Source organism: Lepidochelys kempii, chromosome 10, assembly GCF_965140285.1.
Source record: "Lepidochelys kempii isolate rLepKem1 chromosome 10, rLepKem1.hap1, whole genome shotgun sequence".
In the NCBI taxonomy this organism is placed as follows: Eukaryota; Metazoa; Chordata; order Testudines; family Cheloniidae; genus Lepidochelys; species Lepidochelys kempii.
The window spans coordinates 16,839,989-16,864,351 of record NC_136389.1 but is presented as its reverse complement, the minus strand read 5'-3'; the positions used below and the strand labels follow the sequence as shown (position 1 = coordinate 16,864,351).

Here is a 24,363-nt window from a genome sequence, read left to right as displayed (position 1 = left end):
AGGGTTCTAAAATACTGCCAACAATACAAGTGCCTTCACCCTACTACATTAACTGAACAGTAAGGAGCAGCTGTGTAGTAGAATAGGTACTTACGACAATTAAACAATGGAATAGGACAGTTGTGAGGCTAGTACAGTTACTATTGAGTTAACATTTTGTACCATGGGACTGGCTGGTTGGTTTGTCCGGGCTTTAGAGAGGAGCCAAGTCTCTCTGGCTTCTATTGGAAACTAGAAGGGGCCACTTCCGAAATAAAGGAGAGAGAGTCTACCATGAACTAGTGCATCCAGCAGTTTATTTTGTCACAGGTCATTTAGCGTATCACTTTCCCATTACAGCTTTTGTCCTCTTCAGATTTTTAAAGAGAGCCACTGACACCAGTGCAGCGACCATCAGGCCAAGGACCACAGTAGCTGCTGCTACTACAGTGGTCCATGCTCCTTCTCTCAGGGGAGTTTCTTCTGTAGGGAGGAAAAAAGGGTGAACCACAAGTCAGTGGCCAGATTATGCCATAACTTGGATTGGCAACAACATGCCTCAGTTAGGTCAAGGAGAGGGTATTTGTTCCATACCTTGGGTTGAAGGCCATTCATCTGCTACAAAGCTAACAGGACCAGGTAAGCTTGCTACACCGGAGTTCTCTGCTTGCATCACAACAACATCTGCAAGAGATTAGTCAACACATAATTCTGACTAACTGGAGTCTGGAAATCCACAAACATAGCAAGCTAACTGGAATATCAACAGGAATGCTTCAAGGTCTAGAAAACATGGCCTACAAGAAGGTGGAAAGTGGGTTTAGTCCAGAAAAGACAACTGAGCGGTACCTTACTTTGACATGCTTGAAGACTTCCCACTGATTACAGTGCTGGATCAATCAGGGGCTTCAATCACAGCAAGGGCTGTTTAGGTTAGGAAAGGTTTCTCTCCTAATGTCTAACTGCAAGGGTAGGTAGGCACTGGAGCAAAGTTACCTAGATGGTTTGCAGAATTGGTCACTGGTGGTTGTTAACAAAAAGTAGAGCGGGCTAGATAGTACTTAGTCCTGGTTGAGTGCAGGAGACTGACTAGAAGACCTAGCAAGTTCCCTTTCACACCTACATTATTCTGCTGTGGTAGGACGGCATGTTTACGTGACATTCTAGTTGCCAGCAGTGATTAAATCCTACCTCGTTTGTTTCTGGCTGAGGGAGGACATCGTGTTGAACACAGAGGGGAGTCTGGATGAAGTCTGTCACAGAGAAGAGCACTGCAGTGGAAGTACACCTAGAGCAAAGATAAGGGAGAGACATTTGGAGCACAGGAAGCCCGAGCCTTTAGCTAGAGCTAGAGGGACTGCACTTACTAGGCTAGTGAGAGCCTTGTCACCCGCTACAAAGGCAAAGGTCTTCACTTCAAATCTCTGGCGATAGTTGGGATAGCTGACTGCTAGGCCCACTGGATGAAATGCAGTTCTGTAGTTATCTAGTTCATAGTCACACCTAGAGGTCAGAGTTGAAATCAGGCAAGAAGAGAGTCTTGGAAGGTTTGCATCATTAACATTCAAGTTTAATATTTAGTCCATTACCCAAGAGACCCTCAATACTGTTTCCTAGAGATCTGCCATAGCTTGGAAGCCTGCATTAGGACAGCAATTCATTGAGGTTTTGAGTCACTCAGTTGTGAGCCATTAGAGTGACAGTTGGCATTTACACATTTTAGTCCTTGAGCATGTGCACTCTCAAATGTCTAGCTTGACCTAAGGCTAGAGCGACCTCCACTTTGTGGTCAGATCATAGCCAGACCGCAACCCTTTGCACCTACATCTGTGTGAGGAACATGCGCTCACAGCTCCAACAAGCCTTTGCATAGCACTTCAGGGAAACACTTGAACAGACCAGCCTCACCTATGTTCCTACAGGAGTTGGAATATACCTACCCATCCACAACAATGTTCCACCGGGGCAGAGAGCTTGGATCTTGCGAGGTTGTTGCCCAACAGTCATCCAGTACCAGTCGGATGTTGGGGTCATTGCGGTTCAGAACTTGCACTTCCAAGAAGATTGGTTGCCGCAGATATTTCACAATAGGGTACTGGTCGTCACTGTAGGGCTGCATGTAGGAGTCATCTGAAAAAACCAAGGACGGCAGAGTTGACAGCCCAGTTCGCAATAGGTAGGAATCTCAATCTAGAGAGATGAAGCAGCCAGCTAAGTAAGAAGTCTGGTACTGTAGATGCATAGAAGGACACAGCTTGTGAGTGCTTTAGTTGAACTCCTTGCACAGGGAGAGAAAAAGCCTCCTAAACCCAACATCCCTACTGGATTCCCCCATAGCAAGAGGCTCTATTAAAACCTAGCCTACCAGGTCTACGTCACAGACCACCAGTGATGGAATCATGCCACCCCTGGATATCAAAAGGTCTCTGGGTCTACTGCTCTGGATAGTAGGGACTGAAGAGCTCCTTTGACTATGGAGGGAATCACTCATTTCTGCCCTGCACACAATTTGCAGCTAGATGCAAGCTTTACCTGGATAGATCAGCAGGATCAAGGAGAGAGGACCCTGGTTTATTGAAGAAACTGGAGGAGGGAGACTGCTTATCCTTACGCTCAGGGACGCGTCACCACTTTTGTAGGTGCACACTACGGTCAGCCTGAAAGACAGAATGTGCAGCATCAGCTTAGCTGGCAATTTGCAGTCAGTCACTTTGCTTAGTGTTGCGATGGGCTGTCACCAGCAGAGTTGTGGACTGACCTGAATTCACTGTCCCTAGAAATCCTGCGTGGCGGTTGATCTGCCCACAAGGCACGCACTTCGTTCTCATAAGTTGTCCTCTCGCCTTCAAACTACAGGGGATACAGGAGTCTTAGTGACTGCCCTGCCACATGAGCGCCTTTTGCAGTCACTGTCCTGACACTTACCCTCTGCCTTGTCCCACACCTGTTCAGTGGGACGTGAAACCGAACCATGTCATTTGAGGGAGACTTGAAGACTGGTTTGCATGTAGGATCTCTTAGCCTGATGGTATCCAAGTCTAGGGCTGGTTTTGTCCTGTCACTCTGTACTTCAAAGTCCATGTAGCCATCCCGAGTGCACACAGCAGCTGAAACATTCAAGGAATTGGGATGGGTTGCTCTAGGGGACTCCTGGACATGGGGCTATGGCAGCTCCTGCCTCAGTTCAGTGAGGGACTAGAGTATTCTGGGCTGTGTGTACAGGGGCCCTAACTACCCTAGGAGGAGAAGTTGTCCTGAGCCTACTGGATTGTAGTTTCTCCAGTTTGTATTGCATGACCTGGAGGGCAAGGATCCTGGAACAGCTCATGCCAGGAGGCTCAAGGACCCAGAGCTGCTGGCAAGCAGTGCTCTATGGCTTAGATGAGGGGGAACCAAAACCTGAGACTAGGCTGGAAACATTCCATTAGGAGTTGTTTAGGGCAGGCCAGGCAGGAGAAGTGGTATGGCTCCAGGTCAAGATTAGTGGCACTGTAGGTTGGGGGACAGCTGGTGAATTCTTTTCTGCAGAAGAGAGCTAGCAGCTGCTGGGGAGCCAGGAACTATGGGAAAAAGCTTATGAGATGTTCAGTTGTATGTGGGGCTGCCTACCTGCCACCTTGCGGGCAGGGGCGTGCAAGAGCGGAGGGAGAAGGAGGAGGAAAGCAGTTCATTTTACAGTGAACACAAATGCACTTTGATGATCAGACACCGACGACTCCCTTCCACTTCCAAGGAGTGGATGTCCAGAATATCCAAGTATGTAATCAGATACATAGGCCTGAGACACCCCACCAGCTAGGAAGGGGCATCCATTTTAGATTTAATTAGTGTGACTTGGCATCTTTATAGTGGAGCCCATTAGTTGCTGAGAACCACCCTACATTGCAAGTTTTGCTTGCCAGCTATTAAGAGTTTACATCAAATATATCAACACTTTAGCCATATGTTCACCCAATGAATCTTGGGCTGTGCGCTGCAGTTTGAGGTCCACTCATGTTCTCCTGTACGGAGGTGGATGACAGCCAGCTTCAGTATTTCATGCTGAGCATGATGAAGTCTCATTTGTAGGCCAGTACTTCTGGGATAGCTGAACCAGCACAGAATGAGTTGACAGAAGTACATGTGGTCTTACCTATTGGTGCATGTTGATCACAGGGACACTCTGGGTAAGTGACCATTGACACCATTTCTCCATGGAAGTTGAAAGTTAGCCTGAGAGATGCTATGTATGACTGAAGTCCTAAGCAGCTCTCCTTGTACAGCTGGAAGAGAGGGAGGCAGGCCACAACATTTGTTGTTATTTAAGGCAGCTGGAAGTCTGTAATGGTAATTTTAGTTATTTATGTTTGCTGGTAAGAGGACAATGCCAAAGGTAGCCTTTTCCCAAGATCAGACACTCATTTAGACTGGACCAATCTAGCCAGAAATATTTTGCTTTGATTAGCTATTTCTTACTCCAGGAGATTGAGTAGGCTGGTTTAGAAGTAGAAATTTGTAAATTTTACATCCATAACTGATTTAGAGTGTCATCTTTAGGAAAGATATTTAGACCTTGTCCAAAGCTCAGTCAATCCTTTAAGTATATATATTTGGCTCTGCAGAACCAGACTAAGTAGTACAGCAGCCTGGGTTCTCACAACTTTAACTCATTTGTAAGCGTTAGAATACAGCAGGCTAGGTTTTATTCTCAGTCATCCCCGACCCAGAGATCTCACATAAGCAGCACAATCTACAGGAAACGGAATACCATCTCTATCTAGGTATATTGACCAAACTCCTCACTATCCATGGGGGTATTCTAATTTCTTGAGAAGAGCAATAGCCTTACAGATCATTCCAGGGATAACTGCCAGCCGGGAGTATTGTGGGAGTAGTAGACAAGTTGCCTGTCCAGGCTGCGAATGGCAGAGCTAGTGTCATGTTACCAAGACAAGAGAAGGTCCAGAACAAGTAGCTCAAGTCCAGTGCAGTAGCAAGGGGTAGTTTGTTGTCAGGAAACATAGCTTGAATGTTAAGCAAGGAAGTATTTAAAAAACCGCACATTTGGAAAGGGCTATAGAGAGGGGGCTTGTATTGCAGTAATGGAGATCAGATTAGTGCCTGAAAAAAGTTAGTGGTTTATATGACCATTACTCTGAAGATTTGGACATTGCTGGTTGTGAGAGTTGAGGGAAAAGAAATCAGATGGCAGCCAAACAACGGCTGCCGAAGGTACAGATACCTACAGTCTAGTCCAGTCCTATGGCTTGGAACAGACTCTGCTGGTAGGACAGCAAATCTGATTTTGTAGATCAGCCCTTTCTATTGCATCTTTGGTTTGCATTTCACTTACAATTATGACCATTCCTAAATGGAGTCAGATACTAGTTTGTAGGGAGCTTACTCTGGACTTCAGGATTCTTTTGTTGATGTGCAGCTTCACGCCCCTTCTTGTGTCCAGAGCAATTCCATTTGCTTGGAGTTGGGTCATGGGAATGTTTCTGTTGTCTATACTCACAGCAGAGAGGATCCCTGGGAAAGCTGGGATGGCAACAGTCATGTGTGTGGAGTTACAGGTTGCTGGGCCTGCAAGAATAGCTCTGTTAGTGTCCAGAGACATTTTAAGGTCCAAGTCCCTCTCGGGTCAGAGGAGGGACCAGCTTCCTCTGTGAAGAGGGGAAGTTTTACCTGGTGCACAGATCATTCTTGATTCTACAGTTAGCCGCTGGTCAGGAGGCCCATATGAAAGCTTGAGTGCCACAGTATATAGCATCTGGTTGTCTTGCTGCAGAGGATAGATACGGTTGAGAACAGCAGGTTATTCAGAGTGCAGTTCCCAGTGCCAGGTATAAAAGAAGCCTATTAGGATTCAGTAAGCCAGGCTGTAGTTCTGAAGAGACTTCAGAAGTTATGAGAAGTCTTGCAGGGCACGTTAGCCATTTAAATTGTTGGGAAGGCAGAAAACCACTGGAATTACACCCTAGCCATTTCACATAACTCCTACACACAGGAGTTTTGGGAAGGGTGTACAAGCTCCATTCTAGGCCCTCATGCACCACCTGGATTCATAGCCAGAAGTCAAGCTGAAGCTCTCACACACTCCCATTTCCAGATGCCCTCATGGACTGCATGTAGAGTCAGACTAATCAGACTGCCCCAATAGCTCAGACTAGTGAGCCTCAGAAGTCTGAGGCTTCTCACGGTTCTATTTATAGACACCATCGTTTGCCGATGGCAAGTTTTGCCTTTCAGCCTCGAGACAGTCTTGTGCACCTACCTTGTAAGAGGCGACTCCAGTTGCACCAAAAGAAACCTGGAAGATTAGGTTGTTGCTGTCAGCTAGGAATGTATACCCTTGCTGCATGGCTTGCCTAAGGCTTAGCCTGTGTGTTCGTGTTCCATCATCTATGGACAGTATCCAGGCCATCTGAGATTCTGTAGTCTGCAATTTGAGACTTCTGGTCAGTCAAGCATAAGGTTTTTCCATTACCAAGCAAGGGGGTTATTGTTCTTATCTTTAAGAAGTGTTAAGACTGCTGTGAGTGGCAGCTTGGCTAACCAACACAAGAGAGATACTGAAGGGTCCAGTTTGCTACTTTAGCAAGCATCACCAAACTGGCAGTTTCTACATGCAGCAGTTCTACTTTAGAGGCATGTTACTTTGCCCACCCAGCCCCCATTTTGACCCATTTTTCATACCATATGTTCATCAGCAAAACTGGGAAGGAGTCTTGGAAATACAACCTGAAAGAGAACAGGACAGCAGCTGACTTCAAAGCACACTGTTCAAAGAGAAGAGGATACCAAGCAAGCTTTCCTTGGTGAATGGAACAAGGAGCCTCTAACCCATTAGAGGAATGGAAGCTTTCGGGGAGTCTTCTGAGGAAGCGTGCTGCAGTGGCTAGAGGCCTGGCTTGTTTCTAGAGGAACAAGGTGGGGAAGCAGCAAATGCTGTTCTCCCCCTGTAGTTTAGAGCACCTGTTGACAGCTACTGACCATTAGCCAATAGAGGGGTCTACATAATTCAGTAAGCTGTGCCAAGCCTAGCCAGGGAAGCCCTTAGAAGTACACAAAGGAGGAGGTAAAGGTAACTAGCTAGAGTTTTTACAAATAAGAATGGCTAGTCTTTAATCTGAGTCTTCCCAGAGATCAGGAAGGGGAAAATCCACTATCCTCCTGCTAATCAGTCTTATTTCCTTACTCCCACCACCCAAAGAGAGTCGACAGACACATCTTCAAGATTTGACCGAGAGGCCATTGAGGTGTCAGACTCCTCTCTACAGCTGAGAGCAGTTCCCTTTCCAAGGGATTGTCAAACTGCCCCACTTACTGCCATGAAGTCTTTAGTACAGTTTGTAGCTCCTGTAAAAATAGTAGGGACGACTTCATCTGCTTGAAGAGAATCACAGCCAATACTGTAGGTTACATTCTTGTCCCTTGCAATGGTTTTGTTGAGCACCAGCAGCTCTAGTCTCAGCTGGTGTTGGCCATGCTATAGCAAGAGAACACATTGGTCAGAATAAGACAGTGGCACAGTTTTACATTACTAGATGTTGCCTCAGATCAGCAATTAGAGCCAACCCTCAGAGGCCACATGTTCAAGTTGAGAATTTGCTGTCTATAGAAGAGGCAGGGTTACTCAAAGGAAGGAATTTGATTTTTGGGAGCCATTTGATTAGTCATTATTACATGGAAGCACCACCTCAGTGGGTGCTCTGGGGAGAAGGAGTCTTCCAGGAAAGAGAAATGGTACATTACATGACCCAACACTGCAGTTGGGTCACTTAGGAGGAGTCACTTTGGAGCCTCTGTCAAGTGAGCATGTTCCCAAAGCAGAGGGACGGTTTTACCTCTAGTCTGGTGCAGTTCACATACAGAGCAGTTACAGTCAGCCTCTCATGATCCACCATGTAGTCACAGTCTACAATCTCTTCACCACTTCCATCTAGAAAGAGTAAGCTGGTCAGCTATGCTGCTAGAAGTTGCCTTGAGAACCTAGCTAAACATGCAGCAATACATACCAACTACATGGACCTGCCAGAAGTTGCTTCCAAGCTCTCTGGGAAACCCAATCAACATTTTGTCAGTGTGACAAGACACCGTCCCTACAAGAGGAAGTGAGCAGTCTGATATCAACTCCTTGCAACACAGAATAGGAGACAGCATACAGGCTGTTAGTATGCTAAAACCCACTCACTCCAGCAAATGGAGAGGAGAGTCACCCCAGGAACACACCCCAGGGTCAGTAAAACTATCCTATCAGCCTCAAGACAAGTCCACCCCTGCCCCCCCTCCAACCATGATCAGGTGAATGCCCTGGTTACCTGGGAAGTCTAGAGCCATGGAACTAGTAACACCAGCTGTCAAGGGCACTATAAGGCAACCAAGTAAAAGAAGCAGCCTGCAAACAAGAGAGAAGATGCTCAGAAGCCAGCACAGCAAACAGAACCCTCCCTATACACAACCCACCCACTTACCACATGCTGTAAAAGGACCAGCCTAGCTGTAATACAGGCAACCTCATGGCTCAGAGTCAAGCCACCCACATGAAAACACCAAAAACTCACCTCCTACTCAGCTACAGGGATTATATAGGAGGGGCTGCAGCCCCAGCACACCAGCAGCTCTTAGAAAACACCTGGGATGCTTCCTCAACACCTGCTAGCAGCTGACTCTAAGGCTGATGGTTTGCACCTGGCCCTGTTCTGTGCTGCAATCAGTGAGGAGGGGGCGGCTTAGGGACAAAGCTCCTCCTTTAAGGGGATTTTATGCCCCTTTGCACAATTTTCTGTTTCCCTTCACTTTTAAGATGATTTTTGGTATCCATTTTTCCTTTCACCCTGCTCTTCCACTGCCTTTCCTCCTCCGCTGGAAGATGGGGCAATATAGCTGACGAGCTAGAAACAGACAAACACTTTGTGTGGCAGCCTTAAGTTCCCCTAGCCCTTTGTCCCTTACCAAGGAGAATACTTGGCATTGCTGGGCTCTTCTGCCCACTAAAACAGCCTTGTGCTCAGCCGTGGGGTTTGTAGGTTACCCAACGCTTGGGAACTATCCTCAGTAGCCCCCGCTCAGGAAATCTTCATTGCCAGGGTAGTTCTGTTGAGGAGGGACAGTTTGCCCAATATCTAGTTTGCCATAACTGTTACCAATGTGAATGAATCCTCCCAACCCTCAGGGAAATAGAGGAATGGTTGTCGTCAGTATTAATCTGTATGATGGAAAGGCCTAGAAATACTTTGTTAAATGCCATTCTATTGATGGAGAAAAGTGGGACACAAAGAGATTTGCCCAAAGCCACTTATTAATGAGTGCTTGCTTTATGATAGCATCTCGACACCCCACCCGACCCCCATTGTGCTAGGTGCTGTATGAATGGAGTGAGAGCCAGTCCCTGGCATGAAGAGTTTGCAATCTAAATAGAGAGCACAGAAGAAGGGTGGGAGAAAGTTCAGATTATTACCCGCATCTATAAGACAGGGATCTATATTACAGAGTGATTAGGGCTAAGGTTACACAGGAGGCACGAGATCTTGAATCTGGCGGTTGTGATTCCTGGACTAGGGCCTTAACCACACACCTATTCTTCTTCTTAAATGGACTGTGTGGAGGCTAATCCTGTTCTCATTGAAGTTAGTGGCTTTTTGTTTTTTTGCCATTGACTTTACTGGAGGGATTGAGGCACAAGTAAGTGGCAGAGCTCCAGAGAGGATCCAGAGGAGTCCTGCTATCTAGTTACCTGCACTGATCACTAGACCAATATTGATTGCCATCTTATTTCTATAAACCTCTCTGAGTTATTTATTTTATCTTTCAGCTTTACTGATGTTCTTGAATTCACCGAACTTGTAGAAAAATGCAGAGAATCCTATTTTTAAAAGTGATTGACTTCTCAGAGATCAGAAAATGGAAAGATTCCTTGTAGGAACTGTAGAAAATTTTAAGATTAGAGATGGTAATTAGTGAGTGGGATGTTAAATTGGTGCATGGGGGAATTGTGCAGTAGTTTTGTTCAAGGTCTAAGTAACTTTAGACATCTACGTATCTTTCTTTCTGCAGTTTATATATTCATACTCAGAGTTGCTCTTAGGGACTTGTAATCTGCAGCCACATTTGGCACGCCCTCACCCGCTGATAACGGCATTATGGGTAGGAACAACAGCTTGAAAAGGAAGAAAAGAACTGGAGTCCCAGATGCTGATGGGGACCAAAGCGTTGGGCGCTAGGATAATAAATGGTGGCAGGCAGCTGGCAGTGTGTTTGCTTGTCACCAGTGTTCTGCATAGCCAAGCTGCTATAGCACCAGCAGACGGTGATACTGTAGCTAGTTTGGGAACCTATGTTATTTGACAGGGAGTGGATGGGTCATTACACAAAGTAAAACTATTTCCCCATGTTTATTCCCCACCCCCACCCCCCACTGTTCCTCAGACTTTCTTGTCAACAGCTGGAAATGGCCCACCTTGATTATCGCTACAAAAGGTTTCTCCACCCCGCTCTCCTGCTGGTAATAGCTCACCTTAAGTGATCACTATCGTTACAGTTTTCAGAGTAGTAGCCCTGTTAGTCTGTATTCGCAAAAAGAAAAGGTCTCTAAGGTGCCACAAGTACTCCTTTTCTTTTCTCGTTACAGTGTGTATGGTAACACCCATTGTTTCATGTTCTCTATGTATATAGATCTCCCCACTGTATTTTCCACTGAATGCATCCGATGAAGTGAGCTGTAGCTCACAAAAGCTTCTACTCAAATAAATTTGTTAGTCTCTAAGGTGCCACAAGTACTCCTTTTCTTTTTGCGAATACGGACTAACATGGCTGCTACTCTGAAACCTGTTCCTTTAAGGTAATCATTGTCTATATGAAATAATGGGAAATTCAGAGTTAACACTGTCACACACCACTATGTCAAGTGGGCATGGAAAGGCAACGCAGAATATATGGTGCCTAGATTACTCACTACCTATTATGGCAATAGGTACTATCCAAAATCCTAAAATAGATTAGATCAGATACTGGCTAATCTTAGTAGCAATAAAGTAAATGGGAACATGCTATTGACATCAGTGGGACTAGCATTTGGCCCATTTTTGGTAAGAAGTACACTTTTTTGAAATCCCTGAAACAGTAAGTCACAAAAGTTGAGAGAGATTTGCCACCTTGTCTCTGAATTATATACCTGATATTTCCAGTTTAGGGCCAAATTGTACACTGTTGCACTCACTTGATTCCCCAGGGCCTGACTCAAAGTCCCTGGAAGTCAGTGGAGAGACGGGGCTAGGAGGAAAGCTAGCTGGTTGAAGCTCAATCTGGGTAAGACAAAGGCAGTGCAGGTAGTTTGGGGAAAAACAACAGGAAGAGGTGGTGGAGATGATCCTCATCCTTTAACGGAGGGACATGCCTTCCTTTTGCTTCTACATTTCACAACCTAGGGATCTTATCAGATCTGAGTGGCTTCTGGATATGTAGCAGCAGGTTATAAACAGAATAGAAAGCTCATGTTAGCTTAGGGCAGGGATGGACCAGTCAATGTATAAGAAGGATAGAAGGAAAGAAACATAACATAGAGGGACCTGCAGCACCAGAAGCTTATTGTCTCAGTCTTTTAGCTTATGAGTTTTTAGAAGGTGATTAACCAACAATATGCTAAGATAATAAATAGTTGCTTTATTATATTTCTGAATTTAAAATGTGCTACTTAAACTACAGAAAACAACCACTGTTCCTCATCTCAGGAAATTAAATTCAACCCACTAGGATTGTAGAAACATGAAAGAATAATTAGGTTCTTAGTGCAGTAGAAAAAATAATTAATTCAGGAATTAAACTATAGAAATATTTGCCATCTATTTTAGGGTCTTCTATAGCGTTGATCCCTGCAGTATCTAAGCACTGTTATTATCTGATGAATAATATCACTTCCATTGCGGAAGACTGGCACATCTCCCATGCTTCAGCTTTTGTCTTTTTCTCTTTGATTTTCTGACTTTGGAAGAAAATGTTATTGTCCAAGGCTAGCCCTGAACACCTGAACTCACTGAGGCAGTGAATTAGCAATTCAGGAAAACTCAGCTCCTCTGAGCATGGGCACAGTTTTCTGTGAGCGTTGAGTGTCAGTTTATGTCAGACATTAATAGGAGGCAAGAATTTCAGATGGCAAGAAAGGCAACATTCTCTTTCTATTCAGTGCTGTTTGCGCTACTGAAGTTATCAGGGAGAAAAATGAATCTGCTGAGTGGGGTTGACATTCAGGAGTGCAAAAAGCAAAAGAACAGATCATGTCCATCTGCTCCTAAGCACTAACAGCAGGAAAGAACATTGTTGGTTAGAAGGAAGATAAGCCTAAGTGAGATCACACTCCTCCATTCCCTCTGGCCCTACAAATGCCCCTACATATGCTCTTGTGAGTATCAGGAGGATGGATGGGTAGAAAATAGGTGGGGCTTTGTGAGAGCTGGCATCAGCTCCCACAATCCTGCAATAAGCTGTGCACAAGCAGACCCCTGTGCCTGCACAGAGCCCCACTGACTTCACTTAAGTGGAGATCATTGCAGGAGGGGGCGTTGGTCCACATGTCCACATTCTCCTGCTCTATGCTCTCAAACCCCTCACTGGGAGCCCAAAGGGGAGATATGGGGGAGACGACTGACCCAGGTACTGTTAAAGAGTTCATTTAGGACTGCAGTGGGAGTTTTGCTTGTACAAGGACTGGACAACTGAGCCTTGCTGTTGTTAGCAGTTGCTGTTGTCGTCGTCAAATCATGTAGCCGCAATTACCCAGTGTGACTGGATTCATTCATCTCCGAGCCTATTAGCAGCAGTGTATTTCATTAGACAAGCAGAGGGGACACACTTGCTTCCCCCTCCTATTAGCTTTACCATACTGCAGTTACCATTCACAAAAGGTACAGTCAGGAAATGGTGTGCTGGATAATAGCTCATGCAAAACAGATGGCACAACAGCTCTATCTTTCTCTTGGGCATAAAGAAAAACAGGGCTCTGAATTGTCTGGAACCGTTGTGAATAAAATTACTAACAATTGGTTTTTAAAATCCGAACAGTGTGTCTATCAGCCTATATTTTATTTATATCCTGACCTTGGAAGAAAATAGGAGAACAATAATCATGGATCTTGAGAAATCCAATCACAGATAAAAACTGCTAGTTAAATAATCCATTAGTTTACAATGGCACGTACAACAGCAGCAGAGTTTCTCCTGAGCCTGGTAAGACATTTCAATTTGAAGTGGAATGGTTTGGAACTTCCTTTCAGCACAAAAAGAAAAGCTTCATTCTAACCCTTCAGGGGCCTTAAAAAGTTCACAGTTTTGAACTCTCCTCTAAGAAGAAAAATCTCCATGCAGGCTGAAAGAAATCAGCTCATTTGACCCTGAATCATTTATTACATTTTAAGCTGAAGTTTTTAGAAAGACGACAAAAATAAAGACTACCAAACACCGAGGTTTTAGAACTAAATGAAGTTTTTGTTTGATTTTTTTGTGCTGCCTGTTTCTGTGACATAAGTAAATATAAGGCTTGTGAAGTCCTGTAGTTTCTTTCTTTTTGAAGTAGGTTTTGCTTTGCCTCCAATTAAAATTTTCAACAAAAAACCTGTTTCATCGGAAGGATTAACATTCTAAACAAAAGTGGGTTTTTTCATTTTGAGAAATTAAGAGTACTCAGAAATCAGTGTGTTGTGCTACAGGAGCCAATAAATTTGTCTTTATAATAGAAACCAATAATTTTGGAGAGCCATATAGAAAATATTATTTTGTAACTCCCTAGTTTTAAGGCAACTAAGGGATACAGCTAACAATTTAAAATTCAAGCCCACTAGACAGTGTCTCATCTCTCATACCATGCACTTACTGTATACCTGGATCAGGGCACTGCAAGGTTCATCCAGCCCTAGCTCAGAACACAATTCCACTTGCATGGGCAGCCCCTGTCTCAATCTCCATGGGCAAATAACATCATCACCAGCAATAGTTTTCTCACCAGATACTTTATATAAATTTATTTCATTTGCCAGTGGTTGTGTTTACTGCTTCCCCTGCTTCTGAGCTAAATATGGAAAAGGCAAACCATAGCTGTATGAAGCCATAGGTCATGTATGACACGGTATGTAATTTTAATGTTTGGCATCAACATTTCTTGAGATGGGTCAATTTTTTTTCTTCACTGGATACTGCTGGCTCTTTTTATCTATTAATGATCCAGTAAGCCTAGGATCATACAATCAAAGAACTGGAAGGGACCTCAAGAGGTCATCTAGTCCAGTCCCCTGCACTCATGGCAGGACTAAGTATTATCTAGACCATCCCTGACAGGTGTTTGTCTAACCTGCTCTTACAAATCTCCAGTGATGGAGATTCCACAACCTCCCAAGGCAATTTATTCCAGTGCTTAACTACACTGACAATGGCTGAGATACCCCGGGAGATCTAGGGAAAGGTCAGATGGAAAAGGGGTTGGTGGTGTGGATAGGTGTCTTCATCCAGTACTGTTAGGGATGGACTGGACTCCCTTCCCCTTTAGTAAGAAAGTAGGCATCCAGGGCCCATGAAAGAAGGGAAATGAGCTGCCATAGAACATAGAGAAAGGGCGCGAAGTAGGGGAGCCAGAGACCCCTAGATGACGGGATACAAAACCGGGGATGAAAGAGAGGAATGAACATTCCTGAGGAGAAAGTGGAGAAAAGAAAGAACTGGCCAAGCAGGCATCAGAGGAAAGGAAACCTGAAAGTATTGGAGGACGATGGGCTGTCTAGAGAATGTTCACTACCAGGGTCTTGATAGGAGGAACCCCAAGATACATTGGTAGGACAAGGAGAATGAGGGGAAATGAGATGATGAAGGGCTAGGACATGCCCTGCCCCAAATGAATAAGGGTAAGGGGGTCCTGGTGTGAAGACCAGTGATCTGAAACAGAATTATGGGCAAATCTCCCACCCACAAAGTGTGAGCTCAGTGGGTGGAGGAAGGATAACCACCCTGGGGGCAAGCACAGGAAAAAGGTACCTGGTGGCACCTCTAAAGAAGAGCAGGTGCCAGGGAAAAGGAACCTCAGCATTCAACGAGCGAGGGAGGGAGGTGTGTGGCAGAGTGCTAGGAGCTAACAGTGACCCAGCATGCTGATCTTTTAGGCACCAATAAGTTCTCCCAGAGAAGGCGGATTGGGGATATACAGTTCATTAGCTGATCAGGCTGGGAGGGCTGATGAATCAGTTAGCCATCAGCCTAGAGGTATAAAAGAAGATGCAGGAAGGGAGTGAGGACCTGAGCTACCTGAATATAGTAAGTGCTAATATATTGAGAAAGGGAGACTGCAGTTCCTCTCTGGCCCTGTGGAACAGAGCAAGAAGCACGGTAAATACTTTGCTGCATGACTGTATAGGTGGTAGTGATGTAAAACATTCACACAAAGTTGCCACTTACTGAAGAGTCTGAAAGGTTTCTGGGGCACCAGAGGATGGGATGGACCATGCCCTTCCAGGATCAGTCTGGTCCAACTCTCTTTCTCCATATGGGAAAACATATGAAAAACTCAGCTCTTGAAGATCTCCTAACCAGCATCTGAAAAAAAACTCATGTGTAGAGACCTCACTGGATTATGTGGTATGCATTGTGAGAAATAAATGAGGGTTTACTGCAGTCAGTAATTAGACTCCTCACTTACCGAAAATGCCAGGTTGTAATTGCTACCACTACTCTTCCTAGGAACGTAATACATAGTAAAAGGCTCAAATACTGTTGTTCCTAATTATTGCATTGGGTTCTGTCAAATGCAAATTAAATATAGAAAACAGTAAGGGGAGAAAATACGTCAAATGGCAAGTTGATCATGACCAGGATAGATGATAAGGGGGCATTTTATTACTCAATCTTCCTTAATTTCTCCTCAGCTTCTGCTTCAAAATGGAAGTTTACTCTTTCTATTTTGAATCTCCAAATTGGAATTAGTGTGCAATCCTGAAAGTCTTTACTCACACAGGTAGCCCTTACTCATACAAGCAGTCCTGTTAAAATCAATGGGGCCACTCATAGGAGTAAGGGTTTGCAGGGTCAGGCCCATATATTACATTGCAGGGAATGCTGTGTAGTGATTAGAAAAGAGGCCTACGATACAGGACTACTGGGTACTATTTCCAGCTCTGGCATTAACTCACTACGTTACCTTAAGCAAGTAATTTAAACGCTCTTGGCCAGATTCCAAAAGTATTTAGGCTCTAACTTCCCTTGAAATCAATGGGAGTTAGGTGCCTCAATACATTTGAGCATCTGGGCCTCTATACTTCCATTTATCCATCTGTAAGATAGGGATAACAATGCCTATTACATTAATCAATATTTGTGAAGCACCTTAAGATCCTTGGATGAAATGGGCTACATAGGTGCAAAGTGCCATATTCTTGGGTTTATTTCCATCTTATGTGACAGACGATGGGACTTCAATGTAAACAGCTTCACTGGTAATGGTAAATGCTGCCCAGTCTAAGGTATGCTTCTTCCTCCAGTATTTCACGTCTCAAAATCAGGATTCATCTTAACACCAATGGTGAAAGGCTGGCCCCATGTAAGTCAATGGCAAAGTTTCCTATAACTTCAGCGTAGTCAGAATTTCACCCCATATGTATTAAAAAAAGGGAGTAGGGACACATGGTAAATGAACAAAACCCACATGCCTTTCAGATATAGAATACTGGAGTTAATGGCAAATGGCACAGTCATTCTTCTGGAAAACCAAGACACCTATTTGTACAGCTGCTGCATTAACTATGCAGAGATCTGGACAAGTTCTATGGGGATGAACTTTGCCTTCTCATTTCTAGCCTGCTGAAGCTGACTTCTCGGCTTGTAATTATTAACTAACTATCCTGGTAGTGAAAGTGCGGCTGTGCATCTCAGCTGCAATTCAGAGCAAGAGACACAGCCTTGGGGACCCGGGAGCTATTGGAAATGTCAACCAGGTATCACAAAGCAGCTGCGGATGGCAACCTAGACCTGTTGAAAGAAGCCACCAGAAAAGATCTCAATACCTCAGATGAAGACGGAATGACACCCACCCTCCTGGCAGCTTACCATGGGTACCTGGAGGCAGTGGAAGTCATATGTAGGAGAGGGTAAGTATAGCAGAGCTTGGTCTCCCAAAGCCTGCTGGACAAAATTATAGCTAGTATTTGGCCTCCATTAATGCAAATTGTGGAGCAAACAGATCATTCCTTCTTCTCTAATTGACTTAGATGTGACGCTGGGGTTATGGTGGTGGTGGTGGGAATGGGACTTAACATTTAAACCAATATTTGTAGTTTGTTTTATAGCTGGTATCAGTAGCTTCTTCATTTCAGTTACGCTGACTTAGGCCCTAATCCTGTAAACTGCCCTAGGTGAACAGACCCCTGTATTCCAGTTGAGCCCCATTGACGTCAATGGGGCTACAGGGAGCTGCCTTCATGGAGCAGTTTCCACAATTAACACTTCAGGACAACAGGAGATTGGCCATTGACTTCAGTGGTGGGGATCACACCCTTTGTTTTAATATTCCTTAGAAACTGGCTCAGCAGAGAAATGCCTCCTTGATAAGTCCACAGCAGCAAACAATACATTTTATCAAAATGTTAATGCCACTTGTTTCCAAAATACAGATATTTTGTAAATGTAAATACCTACAACCTCACGGTGATTTTCAGAAGGAAGCCAGAACTGGGTGTTAGAGAGGATTGAACACAAAATTATGATTTCTCTGCTGTTTGTAGTATTAGAAACAGCCATAATGCCTGGATAGCATTCAGAGCTGTTACTGGAGTTTTAGTTAGGCTTCTTGCAGACTGAAAAGGAATTAAATATAGAGTATACCTCCAGGAGCTTTCTCTACTTCGGTACTTGGTAGCAGTAATATTTCTAATGCTAATTCCTAAATGTACAAATAGTGAAAAATAACATAAAAAGTCACTCCCTCCTCTAGATTACCCACTGTATTCTGTTTCCTCTGAATCTGTCTTTTAGGCTTTGATCCTGCAATAAGATTCACTAGAGGATACCTTTTTTTCCTGTGCTGGGTCCCATTGAAACAAATGTTCTTTCTAGTATGGGAGGGAAATTAAATCAATAGGTACTTTCATATGAGGTACAATAAACCAGAGGGAAGATCAGAAAACCAATGAAAAATTAATAGTTGTTTAGATGTGTTTTGTCTTTTTCTTAAAGACAGAACGTAAGCTATAGAATGCAAATGAGTTCTGTGCATGGTAAAGCGTAACAGCTCGAGGTTCCTCTTTGCTCACTGATCTTAGGTGTGGCAGTAGTAATATTTTATTACCCATAAAGGAGACCTATAAACTGTGTGGTCATTGCAATAACCTTAAGAGAAGCAAAAATAGATCCTGAGCTGCGGTATATCAACATAGCTCTACTGAAGTTACTGAAGTCAGCAGAGCTACATCAGTTTACAGCAGCTGAATTTTTGACCCACAATGTTTAGAAGATAGAAGAGAAGGAGCAACTAACAGAGAAAAAGAAGATAAGATTATATTTTCCTAGGTTCCAATGTCTCGTGTTATGACGTACAAGTCAGGGCATGTGTCACAGAGCATCCAAACTTCCACAAGAATGTTTTCTCTCTTCATTTTTAATCTGATATCTTTTAATTCAAATCATCTTGAGACATGACAACTTTGGGATGCTGTTGCCATTTAGAGCCTCAAATAGTAGTTACAGTTTTCAGGAACTCGTCACCCATTTTAACCTGAGATTCTCTGACTTTGTAGGTAGTCCACGGTGACTCACAGAGACACTGTTCTAGTCTGAAAAATGTCCGTTTGGGTCTCTGGGAGATGCTGAATTTTGGAAGGTTTTAAAAAGAGGTTCCAGTCAGATGGCATTTTCTTGGTAGCTATTATTTTTAATAAAATCCTCTTATCCTCAAAGCAGAGCAGTTTTCTACAGTTTCTGGACAAAGACACTCACATACAGTGGAAGTTTTTCCTCAGAATGGCTGCAGATTTCCAGGCTCTGAAGCTTGGAACGTATTCATACTAATGTAAAACAAAACCGCAGTAATAATGAGCCATTGTCATCTACATTGCACTTGCCCTCAGTCATGAAGGGCCAGATTGTGCCTGGCCTCTGTGTACTGCACAAGTGGAGGAGAAAGCAAGAAAGCTTTCCTCCTATTTGCAGCCCCAGTGACTGGAAGAATCAGCTTCCTTTGAGTTATCAGGCCCGCTGCTTCCTAGTGCCCAAGAGTACAAGAGAGCCCAAAGAGGGCAAATTCATGAACACGTGACTAATTTTTTCCATTGTCCCATTGACTTGAGTTAGAATCAGCACCTAGTTTGCAAAGTGTTTTGAGATGCTAGGATGGAAGACATCAGAAGAGAAAAAAATTACAAATGATCGATGGCTAAAATTATGGACATAGGCAACCACCTTTTTAATACACATCACAATGCGAGAAAGAATGGTCTAGTAAGATGCTCGCCTTATTGGGTTTAATTCCGTACTTCACTAGATACTTCCCTTGGGACAATGGGCAAGTCATTTAGTCTCTGTGTGCTCCAGTTCCCTAGCTGTAAAATGGGAGTGGTAGCACTGTCCTATGTCACAGGGTTGTGAGGATACAGGAGAAGTTGTGAGGTGCTCAGATACCAGGGTAATGGGGGCTGAATAAATAACTTAGAATTAAAGGTGAATCATTTAAAGCGTCTCTTCCAGTGACATTTGATGCCAGAGACTGATGCCTGCTGGAGATTTTGTTATGATACAATCTCTTTCATTCACATTAGGTGAATCATGCTCTGAACTTTAAAAGCTGTGGGAAAATGTGACCACACTGGTAAAAAGATGCACAACATTGTTATCTTTTGAGCTGCTGATAATATCATTTAAGTCTGCCTAATATGAGAGAAAAGATTCCAAGTTATTCTAATCTATAGACATCAGGTTTGTGTGAAATTAATGCAAGAGGAAGAGAGAAATTATACTTCTCACTGGCTTTAAATTAAAATGAATGGACATGACAATTTTATTTTCAAATGAGTTTCTGCTTTTAAAAACCCAGGGGCAAAAACAGCTTAAGAAGAACAAAGGAGCTGAAGAAAAATGATAGCTTCTCTCTGAACTATATTTAATTGCAGTGAAGACAAATGTGTAGCGTCAGGGCTTTGTTCCTAATAATTTACCGATTAACTATCATAAAAGTTACTTCCATGGACACTGTAAGTATTTTTTGAGGTAGTCAAATACAGTAGTCTCCGCCCATTGTGCCTGCATTTTACATTCAAAAGGAAATGCTCAGCAATAATTCTTAAAAACATTTTGAGTGAAAATCCTGGTCCCATTGAATTCAATGAGAATTTTGCCATTGACTTCAATGGGGCTAGGATTTCACTGAATCTAGGGTCTGATCCCACTCCCATTGAAGTCAATGGTAAAACTCTCTGAGTGCCCATTTGAGACACCATTCCTGACCAGCTTCTCCTAGGCTGGGGAGGGGGATGGTAGTTTGTTGCTGGTTAACACGAGGCATGACACCCACGGGTTAGCTCAGTCATACTAGCTGGCTTGTTGGCAGGTGCAGCATGCCCTCACCCACGCCCCACCCCTCTGCTCAAGGGGTTAGTGAACAAGCATGGAAGGCTTGGAGTCAAGATCTGGGAAGCCCAAGCCAGGGTACAAAGGAGAGCTCTTATGCCTGTGTGGGCCTGTAGTCCACATCATGTTCTAGCCCTAAGAGTTTGCCCAGCACCATAGAGGGCGTTGGTGTTAGGGCTGGGATTAGAGCTCAGGCCACACATCCAGCCATGTTCAGCCCTGGACTAACCAGGTGCAACACCATTAAAGACAGTGGATTTGCACCCACTTGTCTGCAGTAGAGCTGCATCCACTTACAGCAGTGCTGAATTTGGCCCTGGATCACAGTTCATTCCCACTGCGTTGAGTGCTATGTTTGAGCTGTGTTTTGACATGCACACCTTACTCCTATTTTGCTTTTCAGCGGTGACCCTGACAAGTGCGACATCTGGGGGAACACACCTCTCCATCATGCGGCTTCTAATGGTCACATTCACTGTGTCTCATTCTTGATTAACTTCGGTGCCAATATATTTGCCCTGGATAATGATCTGCGCACTCCTCTGGATGCAGCTGCCAACAGGGACCAGCATGAATGTGTCAGAATCCTAGACAAAGCTGCTACCGAACAGAAAGTAATGAATCCCAAAAGAGTGGCCAAACTCAAAGCCCAGGCCCCGAGGAATGCAGAGAAACAAATAAAAGAATGTGAAAAGCGCCAAGAGAAACACCAACATGAAATGACCAGGAATTATAACAAAGAAAAGTATGGATCAGTGAGTTCTGCCAGTGGGACAGCCTCCAGAACAAAGGTGTCCAATTTCTTTATTTCTAATACATTGGGCTCTTTCCCCAGAAATCTGAAGGACACTTTCAGGATGAAGACAAAAAAGAAAGATGAAAACACAGGTGATCAGGAAGCACAAAGCAATGGCCAAGAAGATGACAGGGCTGGGCGAACTACCGTGATGGATGTATTCAGTGAAAAAGATGAGGATGAATTATGTAATTACTTTAAAGGGAAAAATATTTCCGAAGATGATAGCGAGCAGGAGCATGTGTCCATTTTCAAACGGCCAGGTCTTGGCAATATTGTGTTTAGACGGAATTTGGCTGCAGGGATAAATGCTGAAGAGATGTTCTCAGAGAAAGAAGAAATAAGTTTTAAAATGCCAACTGAGCTTTTTCGGCATGAAAGGGCTGAGAGCGCAAGTGAGCTAGACACTGAAAATGATTTTGATGTCCCTTGGAATGAGGATGAAATTGGATGGGATGACGATGAAGCAGAGAGCACCCCTCTTGAGGTATTTCTGGCATCACAGAATCTGAATGAGTTTGTTCCTGTCTTCATGAGAGAAAAGATTGATTTAGATGCCCTCATGCTATGTTCCAATGAAGACCTACTGAGCATACAAATACAGCTGGGCCCAAGGAAGAAAGTCCTCAGTGCAGCAGATAGAAGAAAGCAGGCACTGGAGAAACCTGGAAAGCTTGTAGATACTCGCTTATAAATAAATGTGCCTGTTGCAATAACTATGCATTAATTCATCATGCTTTTGCTATTTTAAAGCCATGTATGGTTCTTTTCAGGCATCTTCCACAGGAAAAGACAAAGAGGTTTCCAGCTGATTAACCATGCACAATGGGACCAATAGAGAACATCAGTTTGAATGGATGACCTTTAGCTCCTGACAAAAAGAAAGAGAATGCAGATAGGTAACAAAGAAAGGGCCAGAGGATGTTGTGAAGGCCAAGACTATAACAGGGTTCAAAAAAGCACTAGATAAGTTCATGGAGGATAGGTCCATCAATGACTATTAGCCAGGATGAGCAGGTATGGTGTCCATAGCCTCTGTTTGCCAGAAACTGGGAATGGGTGACAGGGCGTGGATCATTTGATGATTACCTGTTCTGTTCATTCCCTCTGAAGCACCTGGCATTGGCCACTGTCGGAAGACAGGATTCTAGGCTAGATGGACCTTTGGTCTGACCCAGTATGGCCACTCTTATGTTCTTACATTTTTAGGTAAAAGAAATAGTTCCAGAGCTGAATCCTTCCCACCTAAAGATCATGCTAGGCATATCTTCTTTTTACAGTCTTAATGGTTTAAAATATTACTGACAGACAGTTACTGCACTCCATAAGCAATGAACCACAATGCATTTCCAACAGCCAGAGATCTTTGATTTTCTGTCCCACAAAATAAGACAATTTTCAGACTCTGAATAGATTGCTGCAAGGTGTCTTCACTGACACTATTTGAGAACTGGGTGATTGATCTTGATTTTGACTGTATCCCATTGACTCTATAATAGGTTCTGAATGAATGAACTCTTTGTGCCAATAAATTTCATATTCCTGTCATTCATGTTTTCTCACTGTTCAAGAGATGTTCCTTAGTTTTTTTAAAAAGTGAAACTTCTGACAGAGCCACCTTTAGTTTGAGTTGTTTGTTCCTCTTTCTTGTCACATTAGTTGCAAAAGTTATTGTTCTATAATGGATACAAGGCCTTTAATTACAGGAAGATGTAGGTTGGTTTGTTTTTTAGTTGGCTAGCATTTGTATCTGTTTCATTTGACATGCCCTTTGCTTGGTCTCTAAAGAAACACATTTTCCCCACAGAGTTCTGGAAATTAGGGCCCTAGCATTTCTAATGGAATTTGTAGTCCTAATGCCCAGTATTTTCCACTGGTCACTCATGGTCTCAGCTTGGAAGCTGTATGTGCTAGGGTGTATATACCCATAGGGAGGAAGGAAAAATAACTCTCTGTCCTAGACGGAGTCATGCACAGCTGGGTTCCCCTCATTAGGGAAGTAGGCCTTCAAAAGGAAGTGATGGCACTATGCGGGAGGGCCTTGGTTCCAAGGAGGACCAGCCCTCTTCCCGGTTGCTGGATTGAGAAGACCTCTACCTACAAGATGGGATTGCTCAGAGGATTAGATCCTCTGTAGAACTGCTCATGCAGTGTCCCCTAGAGAGCTAGGGCTGTGTGATGGGAGTTAATCCCTCCTCTTAACCCATGTTGCGCTTGTTGGGCCTCGCTCTGCGAGCCCTGAAATCAACTGGACGCTAAGCTGGGGGGAGAGGCAGATACGTTGGAGGGTAAGGATAGGGTCCAGAGTGACTTAGACAAATTGGAGGATTGGACCAAAAGAAATCCGATGAGGTTCAACAAGGACAAGTGCAGAGTCCTGCACTTAGGACGGAAGAATCCCATGCACCACTACAGGCTGGGGACCGATTGGCTAAGCAGCAGTTCTGCAGAAAAGGACCTGTGGATTACAGTGGATGAGAAGCTGGGTATGAGTCAGCAGTGTGCCCTTGTTGCCAAAAAGGCTAACGACATATTGGGCTACATTAGTAGGAGCATTGCCAGCAGATCGAGGGAAGTGATTATTCCCCTCTATTCAGCACTGGTGAGGCCACATCTGCAGTATTGCGTTCAGTTTTGGGGCCCCCACTACTGAAAGAATGTGGACAAATTGGAGAGAGTCCAGCGGAGAGCAACAAAAATGATCAGGGGGCTGGGGCACATGACTTAGGAGGAGACGCTGTGGGAACTGGGCTTGTTTAGTCTTCAGAAGAGAAGAGTGAGGGGGGATTTGATAGCAGCCTTCAACTACCTGAAGGGGGGTTCCAAAGAAGATGGAGCTCGGCTGTTCTCAGTGGTGACAGAACAAGGAGCAAGGGTCTCAAGTTGCACTGAGGGAGGTATAGGTTGGATATTAGAAAACACTATTTCACGAGAAGGGTGGTGAAGCACTGGAATGGGTTACCTAGGGAGGTGGTAGAATCTCCATCCTTAGAGATTTTTAAGGCCCGGCTTGACAAAGC

The 24,363-nt window shown here is 44.1% G+C and overlaps 2 protein-coding genes across 2 annotated transcripts; one reads left to right on the top strand and one right to left on the bottom strand.

Annotated features, from left to right (window-relative positions):
* Positions 1 to 299: 299 nt before the first annotated feature.
* LOC140917867 (zona pellucida sperm-binding protein 2) lies at positions 300 to 8,059 on the bottom strand. Its single transcript, XM_073361396.2, has 16 exons — positions 7,980 to 8,059; positions 7,809 to 7,903; positions 7,289 to 7,450; positions 6,658 to 6,702; positions 6,236 to 6,400; positions 5,647 to 5,743; positions 5,363 to 5,544; positions 4,112 to 4,241; positions 2,905 to 3,086; positions 2,738 to 2,829; positions 2,512 to 2,636; positions 1,920 to 2,109; positions 1,347 to 1,482; positions 1,171 to 1,267; positions 574 to 663; positions 300 to 462 (listed from the first exon to the last, which is right to left on the bottom strand). Exons 1-16 carry the CDS (start codon positions 8,035 to 8,037, stop codon positions 323 to 325), a joined length of 1,986 nt encoding a protein of 661 aa, XP_073217497.2. The 5' UTR covers positions 8,038 to 8,059; the 3' UTR covers positions 300 to 322.
* Positions 8,060 to 16,845: 8,786 nt separating this feature from the next.
* On the top strand, positions 16,846 to 22,059 carry ANKS4B (ankyrin repeat and sterile alpha motif domain containing 4B). The gene is made up of 2 exons (XM_073362204.2): positions 16,846 to 17,078; positions 20,951 to 22,059. Exons 1-2 carry the CDS (start codon positions 16,915 to 16,917, stop codon positions 22,035 to 22,037), a joined length of 1,251 nt encoding a protein of 416 aa, XP_073218305.1. The 5' UTR covers positions 16,846 to 16,914; the 3' UTR covers positions 22,038 to 22,059.
* Positions 22,060 to 24,363: the final 2,304 nt, after the last annotated feature.